Here is a 10384-nt window from a genome sequence, read left to right as displayed (position 1 = left end):
CTTTAAATACGACTAAAGATAACTTCCTAGTGTTAAGTACAATACATTGTTCATAGCTGACTAAAATAACAGATCTTCTTTGGAATGATCAAATGGTATATTTGGGCTTCTTCTTATCTCTGGTTTTCTTTTGTGCTTCTGTTGTCAAACTGAAAAATCCTATCCACCCACTGAGAGAATAGGATCTGCTTTCCCTGCCTTCTAAGTCCACTTCCAGTCCATTTTAAATTAAATTATTGATTCTGCTCCTTTCCCAAGGAAATGACTCAATCTTGTACTGTGCTTTGACAACACTTAAAAGTAGCAAGGGGGTTTTGCCACTTCTGAGTGCCTTCCAGCCTGATACTAGGTTGATCTCTTCCTAGCTGTCTGGAAGGGCTGTTGTAGCTGTCATAGAACAGCAATTGATCATACATTATCAGAATATATTCCAACCCAGCATGAATTTGGGAGATTCCCTCACCAGGGGACTGGAGAAGCAGCATATTCCAGCCACAAAGAGAAAGACTAATTTCCTCTTCCCTCCACTGGAGAATGTATATGGTATAGGGACAGGAGACTGGCAACTACAAATAATGAGGTAGATGTTTCAACTCCTGGGCTTCCTTTGGTGCAGTTGGTGATACTTCAGTGTACTTCAGTGTGTCTTGAACTGGAGTGTGTCTTGAACAGAAAGAAGCTTGAATGGTTATTATTTTGGCTTGATTGACTGCCTTTCACCAAAGGCTTTGTAAAAAAAAATACCTTGGAGAGAATTTTTGAAACCTTTCCTATATTGTGTCTATTGCCTTGCAGAATCAACGAAGGCTGTCATGAGGGCTGCATCTGCACTGCAGAAATAATCCAGGTTGACACCAGTTTAACTGCCATGGCTCAATGCTGTGGAATTCTGGAAATTATAGTTTGTTGTGGCATTAGAGTTATCTGACAGAGAGGGCTAAGTGTCTCACAAAACTACAATTCCCAGAATTCTATAGCACTGAGCCATGTCAGTTAAAGTGGTGTCGAACTGCATTATTTCTGCAGTGTGAATGCAGCCAGGGTCAGCAATTGTGCTGCATGTAGTGTCGTTATTTTTGTCTCATCACTTGGTTTCACAATGAGAATGCTTGGATTATTTTCCAGTATCATTTGATATAATATAAAAATGGCTAACGATTAGGGAGTTAGAATTTGACATTCCATTACCTATGTCAGGCAGACTGCGCTTCCTACCTTTAGGAAAGTAAGGAAAGGGATTAAGGCATATGCATCTTCACACATACGCTTTGTTTAATTGTACTGTACAATTGTACAATAATGCAGCAATCCATGGATGACTTTTAGTACAATGTTTTGTGAAAAATAGATATTGTTAACAAGAATTGTTTCAAGGACAGTTTTTCTGGAAATAGTAAGGAATCCTAAACAGTAAATCATTTTTATTCTAACCGATTTATATAGGCTATATTCAAAGTAGGGATGAAGTACGCTTAAAATGAAAGAAAAGGTTGTAGGAGGGGGATACTGTGTTTTGGTGGATAGCATGTTAGATGACCTTTAAAATCCACTGGATTTAGTACAAGAACAAATTCCGGCTTAAACAAGATTTCCCCCCCTCAACTTTGAATTTGTTCAATGAGGGAGAAAAATTTATGGACTCCTATTGCCTCGCATGGAAAAAGTGTTTTTAATTGGGAAATATTTGAACCTGCTGTGATGGCAGTTATACAAATGCAGTCAAGAGCTCTTGATGAGCCTAGTTATGTTTTATGTTTTAAATGCATCTTTGGTTCATGAAGTAATTCTTTAGGTTTAACATTACTTGGACATTTATTAATATATACAGTAACTTAGAAAGTGCTGAGAGGTTTTTGTGGAAAATAATACTGCTTCTATTCTCTCCTACTATAGATTTGAGTATCTTTTTAATTTTGATAATATGTTTGAAATCCATGATGATGCTGAAGTATTGAAGCGAATGGGAATGTCATTTGGTCTAGAGGCAGGAAAATGCTCATCAGAAGACCTAAGAACTGCTAAATCGCTAGTGCCTAAGGCTTTTGAAAGCTATCTCACAGGTAATGTAATTGTGTTTTTTGCATATTGCTGGTTAAATGAAAAAACTCCTCTTAGTGAAGTATTTTTTCTAATGATGTCAGGCTGTTTGAGGATGGCATTGGTGTGTGATTTATGAATAGACTGCTCTCCAAAGTAGTGCCATTAATAATTCAGAATAATTCCTCTGATGAAAACTTTCTCAATCTGATGACAGGTTATCATAATACAGTAATGTTCACAGAACTTACATTTTACCACATTACCAAAAAAACACAGCAAAACCAGGCTCAGGAATGCCTATATATTGCAATAATAATAATAAATAATATCACTTAAAGTTATCAGGTAGCACACAACTATCTTTCATGTGGCAACATGAATTCTGTTATACCTTTCCCACGTGATACTGCAGAGTGGTTTATTGTTAGCTGTATGACTGAGGTTGTATCAATGCCATAGCATGGATGTAACTGTTTCATTTTGTTGTGCCTATTGGAATCTAAGAAAGTCCATTCAATTTGGGTAGATGCTTTTTAGGATTTCTAAGGCCAAAGACAATTGTTTCTTCACATGCATAAAATACGAATGGGGCCATGCCTACCGTTATTTACTTTATTGAACTCATCTCTGTATTTACATTTATGTGGATTAATTTCGGTAACAGTTCTATGCTATTAACAAAGGGAGTGTTGATTCAGGCCTAATCCAGATTAAGCAACAGTATTGAGCTTTGGTGGGCTATTCTATATGTTGGTAGCATGCCTTAGAACTCATGTTCCTACCCCTGCATTTGGATGCCCTAGATATACAGGAAGGTTGTCATTTGTTTTTTGTCCAGTATGAAGTGTGGTGTAGGTGCAGTTTCCTCCCCTCCCTGGACATGCAGTCAGGGAACATAGGTCAAATGAGACCCTCCATGGGAAATGGCAAGCCTCCATTCATCAGACGTACCACCCAGAGTTCCAAGGAAATACCAAGACCAAATACCAATGGAGTCAAATGTGGAATTTAACCTGACCTGTTTTGGAATCATCCAGGAGTCAGGAATAGAACACATGCTTGCCCTGGGTTGAAAAATCATGTGTGGTCCCAGAAATTTGTCCACAATAACCTGGGACAGGAGGTGCCTTATTTGGAAACTTAAAACAACCTGATCAAAACAGGAACAACTCCTACCAAATTCCAAGTCTTTGGTCCCGTCTTAGTGAGACCTTCAGACCTATATGTGCATTTCTGTAGCTCACTGCAGTTTTTAGTGGGACCTACTATAGCTTGTTACAACCTATTAAAGATTGCTGCCCTACACAACTTGAGTTAGATCTGATATTGGGATCTCCTTAGCAGTTTTAATCATCTGGGAAATTTCGTATTGGCATGTTCTTATGTTTAGTGTTACTTTCACTACTACTTAGATTGACTTTATTTTATTTGGAAAACAAGGAAATGGAAGTGGTTTGTTGATCTATCTTTATGCAAACTATTTCAGAGATTATCTGTTCTCATAATCATAAAGTAATCATCATAATATGTAATAATGAAGTTCGGGCTAGATTGATCTAATTTGCATTGTTTCAGAAATCAGAGGCTTGTGGCAGTGTGATGTAATCATTTCCAAAAAGAGGATAGGAGATGAATTTTAATTGCTTTCATAAAACCTCTACCTTCTCTCTGTTTCTTTGACATAATTTCTTTCATGTTTTCATGGCTAGTTAGTTTTTTTTTAAAGTGTTGCTCATGCGCATGACTGTTTAACAGCTATTCAAGAACTACCTCATGTTCTTGACTTATGGCTTAGTTAAGGTGCTGATAGCCCTTGTCTGAGCCTGAAAGGGGATTTATCTCTGAATCTAGGCAATCAATTTTTAATCACTAATGAGTAAACAAATTCTACTTTTGATCTCTGTCAGAGTAAAGCTGCCCATGTGGCACAGTTTAGGGCCTGTTTAGAATGAACAATTATTACAGTATCAAACGGTAAAGATTGAAAGTTGGCATGTTATAATGTTTGATTATGGAGCCATTCCATATATAAAAAAACAATATTGGAATGATCTCACAATTTGAAGTTTTTGGCATAACTTAAAAGTTCTGAATAGCAAAAATATGCAATATTTATTTGTTTACTTATTTTTACACTTCTATCCTGCCTTTCTCACAAAATGGGATCCAATAAAGTTCAGAGGTGTGTGGAATAAATCTTTAAAATCATGAATACTATGTGGATGCCTCCTGTATATGAACAGTCATCATTTGTATAAATTTCATAACAGTGCTGGCTTGAAACGGTTAATGGGCCAGTACAACCACATTATTTTCAATATATCATATGTGTGTGTGCAGATGTATATACAGGCTTCTATTTCTGCCTCTAAAATTCCATGTGTAAGAAAATGGAAAGTCTAATTTGACTGTCAAGTATGATATTTCAAAGTTGAATGTTCCTGCTCATGTAACAGCCAGACTGCATTAGACCTATACAAATAATCCACTGTATGAGGTTTCAAAAATTTTCCAGAAAGTTCCTATTATGGTGGATAATTTTGACTTAAAGCTTTGCACAATGTGTAACATCTCTGGGCAGGGACCTTCTTTTTCTCCCACCTTTGGCTGATTGAGCCCTGTCCAGTTAAAGCTTGCTTCTATTTTACCATGTTGTTGAATACTAAGCAAGTTAACTTTTTATTTTTTGTTTGATAAGGATAAAATTGCATCTTCTTATAATCTTGTTTATCTTTTGAAAGACAGAATACTATATTTCTAGACATGACAAGACAGATATACATAACCACAGACCAACAAGCTGCTGCTTGTGAAATGGAAGATTTCCTTGGTGTTGTTGTAATGAGAAGCGAGACTCAACACAGAATAGCAGGATAAAAACTAGCTTGTTACACAACATAAAGTTAATTAATTAATCTGTTAATGCCACTTTCAAGTGAGAGTTTAATTTTAAGTGACATAATTCTACAGGTCAGCTTTGTCTTGTATAAAAGTGTGGCCAACTGATGAGGCACTGGGACCTGCACTGGCCAGTTTTTCTGTAACCGGAAGTGACAGGGCAGTGTTAGTCTTGAAAAAGGATACATTCACCCTCCAGAAAGTGCAGTCCCTTCCCAGTAGCCTCAAAATAGACCAAGTATCCTCTGGAGGCTTCTGTGGATGCAGTTCTTCATTTTGGAATCACAATTGCTTTTTTTAGCAATGGTGGTGGAGTGGGGTCTGAACTTAGTAGCCTTGGCAGACAGTATGCTCCCTGGGATGTAATTTCCACCTCTGTTGTGGACAGAGCAGCATTTGTTTAATGCAAGTAACATATCAAGTTCTATACAGAAAATGGAGATGACATAGTTGGAGCTCAAATGCAAGTGCCCAAGTTCTTACATGTGCTGCCAAAGCATATGAAAGGGGGGAGGGGGGAAGCATAGAAGAAGACATGGAGCACCAACAGGCTGCTGCGATGTCAAAAGTATTGGCAGAACACGCTCCACCATTGGGGAGTCAAATAAAAGCAGAGACCTTTCAGGACATGGGTCTTGTTGCATGGGCTTTTAAAAGAAGAAAGTAATATGATTATGTATATGGTTCAGATAACAAATAGTAGTAACATCTGCAATTTTGGTTTTACATCATAATAACTTAAAAATCAGATGCTGTATGTTAAACTGTGGTTGACTTCATGTTTTGTTTTAGATATGTCTGCAGGAATTTGTCGGATGAATCAGGAGTTAGTTTTAGATTCAGCTCAAGCAGGTTCCATTTTGAGCACAACAGGGGATTCTGTGCTTTTAAAGTCAAGGTAAATAAATGTTGAAAATATTTCTTCTATGTTAAAAATTTGAAATGTCCTTGTAGAAAAGCCATCCAGAGATGTTCTTTTCTACTAAACTCTGAAAATATGGGTATTGAGCTGCTACTTTACAAAGATCAGAGCTTGGAAATGTTACCCTTTGAACTACAGATTGGTGAAAGTGGGATTCTTTATAGCCACCATCCAAATTTAATGAAGTGTTTATTGGTATATTTAGGAGTATCTCTTGGTTGTAACTATCTACCCAGTGGTTTATTCACCATTGAATGAGGTTCTGTAAAATAGGAACTGTCACTTCCTTGAAAAGCATTGTGTTTCACATTACATTAAGTCACTTGAAATCTGCAATGGGTTAATCAGACACATAGAGTTATTCTTTACTTCCAGAAAAGTTAAAGTGAATATGCATCTATGTATCAGTTGGGTGTGTATTTATGTGTTGTAGTTTAGTAGATTGTATTTTAAAACAGAGAGCCAATGTGGTGTTGTGGTTGACTCAGGAAACCAGAGTTTGAATCCCTGGTCAGCCATGGAAACCCATTGGATGACCTTGGCCAAGCCAGTCTCTCAGCCTCAGAGGAAGGCAAAAGCGAACTCTCTCTGAACAAATCTTGCCAAGAAAAGCCCATGGTGGGTTTGCCTTATGGTTGCTATAAATCAGAAACAACTTGAAGGTATGGAACAGCAACACAATTTTTGGAAAAGCCTTAAAAATCTATGAAATAGCAAATGTTCCTCTCTCATGTTGTTTTTTCAGTAGTGGAAATCCAGGACTATGTCTGGATACTGAAATGGCCTTAGCAGCAGGACAACTACTACTACCCAGCAGCCAACAGTCCAGCAGTGCAGCGTCACACTACTCAGAATCACGTGGTGAAACTCCCTGCTCATTCAGTGATGAAGACGACAATAATGATGACTCATCTTCACCAGAATAAAGATGCACCAGCCAAAGGAAATGTATTCTTTCATACTATTTGTGTGAGCTTACATTCTTTACTCTTCTAAATTTTGTCTTAGCCCTACATATTTTGATGGAGTTTGGACGAAGTTTATGCATAGAGACAGTGAACTGCTGACAAGTAACCAGGACTAATATACTGTTACAGGGCACATAAAGACCATGATTGTGTGTTTGTACCTCTGCACATATGATAGAATATGGATGCCTCCAAACAGGTAAACAGATTCTCTGGTATTGTACTGTTTAATGTCTTTCATACCTGCATCTAGTCCAAAAGGATAGTATCGACTTCCCCCCCTTCCCTGTCTGATGTGTTGAGCATATAAGCACACCAGAGGTACTGTACAATAACATGCTTTCTTCATTTGCCACCAGAACATCCACTTACCAAAGTAAACTTTTGTGCATGCATTGCTGTTGAACATTAAATAGAAAGTCAGTAGCCTGGTAGTCCCTTCCGGCTCTGGTAGGGCTACTGGCTGGGCTGGGAAAGGAATGTTGGTGTTGGTGATGGTGCCAGCAGCAGTGGCCATGGGCTCCTCTTCTTCCTCAGAAGGAAAGGAGTCAATGGCCACCACTGCTGACATCATCTTCCTTTCCTGCCTCACAAGCAGCACAATGAGGCCTGGAAGGGGATGCCAGGCAGTAGCACTTCCTTTCCCAGATGGTACATGGGAAAGGCAGACCCCTCCTCCTCTTCTGTGCCCCTCCTCATGCAGAGCCAAGGGCGAATCCCTGATTCTGGCCCCCTCCCACCCATTGTTGCCCCATGGAAGGGGAGAGGCAACCAAGACTGAATTCTTCCCTCTTTCTGAACTGTGGGGTGGCTGCCTATTTGAGGATGACACCAACCCTAGTAGTGCCATGGCTTATATTTCTATGTTGTAATCGTGACCAAGGGTTTGCTAATTGGACAAGGAGCTGGTTGCATAGGACCCTTCTGTGATATTTTAAAAAATATTGCTTCCTCAGTTCCAGGTGTCACAATGGTTGGATTAGATCAAAAGGCTTTTTCATTTACAACCGAGGAAAAGAGAGCACCTTTCAAAAAGGTCTAGTAGGGGAAGAAGTGTGCAGAGGGAAGAAGTGCACAATTCCACTTGCTGAATTGTAGGGGAATTCTTTGCCTTGTCTCTTCTTTCAGAAATTTTCTTTTTCATCAAAAAATAGCATATTTAAAGTCACTATGTCTAATGAGATTATAGCAAAGAGGCAATTGATGTCTCTTGTTGGAATCAGCTTGCTGAATATAGTTGTAATATAAACTCATGGCAGCAAAAATTTTGAACTTAAAGTCCTCCATTTCTACATTTAGCACGATTGTTTCCACCATTACCATTTTCCCCTTCTACAATCCATTATTAAGCACTGGGATAATATTGTACTTTCTGCAGTTGCTAGTTTTTAAAGTAAAAAGGAAAATATGCTGGGAAAGTTTTTAAAAGATAGCAGTACTAAATAGTAAAATTTTAACTGATCTAGATGATTTCCAGTATAGAAATCATGTAAGATTCTATGAAAAAAGGATTCTATGAAAAAAGTTACAATTTAGACTCTTTCTCAATCACCTTTCTAGTTTATAGTCTAAATTGTAACTTTTTTCATAGAATCACATTCACAAAATCATACATTTCTAGTAAATTCAAGCAGTTTTAGTTAACAGAAATGTAAAATAGTAGTTTTTGCTTTCTGACGTTATGCTAAACTAATGGATTAATGCAGATATTTAAATGAAACCTCACTCTCTTCAGAGGACTAAAAAGGACTAAAAGGGCAACGTTTGATCTCAGGTTTTTAAAAAATTGATCTATAAAGCCATAATAATCTATTGGTTCATAAAAATCATGTCATGCTGTTAGAGAAAGAAACTCCAGTGTATTAATAGTAGTAGCATGGATGGAGATAGACCACTGTTTACTATTAAAAAAATACTATTAACTAAGAAACATTTTTACTTTTCTCCAATTTTGTTTAAATGAAGCAGGTTCATCCCAAGTATAGGGATATAGATTGGGGTAAATAAAAGGATCTAGATTGGGGTAAATAAAAGCAATATTTGAGATGATATGTACTAGTTTCATTACAGAATAAATTTTCCATAAATTAGTATTATATATAAAGAACAACTCTATTTTTAGTTGTAAGGATATTGCCACATGTGAACTAATAGAAATCTTTGCCATTTTTAAAAAATTGCTTACACTATGAAATTTGGCAAATCCTTGCTCGACCTTTCATATATCTCAAATACAAGATTTCACCAAGCATACATTTCTAAATAGAGCTTTAATTGATTGAGTCTTACTGTGACAGAATGCTGGCCAAATGAAGGAAACGATTAGCCCCTTTATTGAAGAGCTGGAGGAAATGGCACAATACAACTGAGGTCATTTTCACATTCATTCTGTCTTTTTAATTTGTTTTTAAACCCTGTATTTTGTGTGACTGAAGCCAATATTACATTGTGCTAGGAGAGGCATGTATTTTTAATGTGGGTCTTACCATTCATATGTTACGTTTAAAAGGACAGAGGTGCCCTATTTGCCACTTTCATTCCTGCAGGGACGTTTTCCCAGCTGGCTTTCAGTACTTGGCTGGTGGAAAGTGCCTGAAAAGGAGGACCTCAGGGCAGAGACAGTACAAAACCTTCAGCTGCATGACCCTTTGGCCATAAAATTATATCCCCTCCAGTTTATGCACAAATGTGATCCCTCTGTTTAAAAATGTAGGTCAGAACAGAACAAAAAACTTGAAATCAAGTATTCATAGTAGTGGAATGAAAGGAGACAAAGTCCCATGTGCCTTGTGATAGTCAAAAAAACTTTTATTTCTTAAATGGTCCAAACCATCCAAAGTGCATGGGATTTCAAAGACGTTTTTGGACTATAACACAGCACATGGGACTTTAGGCAAAACAGACCGCCCCTTTGCTCTGCCTTCCAAACAGCTTGGGAGTGAGGAGTTTACATGCCACATGCTCCCAAGCCGCCCAGCCGTTTACATGGGGGCAGCTTCGCACTGCTCTGGCGGCATGGCATCTACATGCCGCCGGAGCATCACGAAGCCAGCTTCTAGCCACAGTGCAGGCAGAAAAGCCGCCTTTTTGCCTCCCAAAAAAGGAGCAGCTCTTTGCTGCTCCTTTTCCGGGAAGCTTCAAGGCAGATTAGGGTTGTGGCATGCGGTTTCCGTGGCCCCAATCCGGCTTTGGAGGGGGTGGTTTCAAGCTGCCCCTTCCACTGGTCTATTTCACTCTTTTGTCTCCTTTCATTTGTTCTATTAAAAATATCGTTCTGCCTTTGCTATTTGGGTTGAAAGATGTGTAAGATGTTTCCAGGTGGACATTAAGAAAAATGTGGAAAATAATACTTGCTGATGTGGCATTTTGCTCCCGTCTGGTATCACCTTTCATGTATGAGACAGCTGCTTTGCATGTATATGGCCCTGCCTAATCTTACTGCCTTGAGAAAACAAACACAGATCAATAGCTTCTGATGTCTTCATTCAGACTGTGTAATGTGAGGATACTTTCAGGTGATCAGAAATTGCATATGAATTTCTAGAGCAGGTTTTCT

The 10384-nt window shown here is 38.2% G+C and overlaps 1 protein-coding gene across 1 annotated transcript in view; it reads left to right on the top strand.

Annotated features, from left to right (window-relative positions):
- TFDP2 (transcription factor Dp-2) overlaps window positions 1-10378 on the top strand; it is a 33583-nt gene extending 23205 nt beyond the window's left edge. Inside the window, 3 exon segments of the mRNA XM_042458995.1 lie at window positions 1894-2060; window positions 5731-5836; window positions 6606-10378. Coding sequence (XP_042314929.1) covers window positions 1894-2060; window positions 5731-5836; window positions 6606-6786 — 454 coding nt within the window. The 3' untranslated portion in view covers window positions 6787-10378.
- The last annotated feature ends 6 nt before the right edge of the window (window positions 10379-10384 follow it).

The sequence above is a fragment of the Sceloporus undulatus genome, chromosome 3 (assembly GCF_019175285.1).
Source record: "Sceloporus undulatus isolate JIND9_A2432 ecotype Alabama chromosome 3, SceUnd_v1.1, whole genome shotgun sequence".
NCBI classification, from domain to species: Eukaryota; Metazoa; Chordata; class Lepidosauria; order Squamata; family Phrynosomatidae; genus Sceloporus; species Sceloporus undulatus.
Note: the sequence above shows the minus strand (reverse complement) of the source record. Positions and strands in the feature narration are given on the sequence as shown.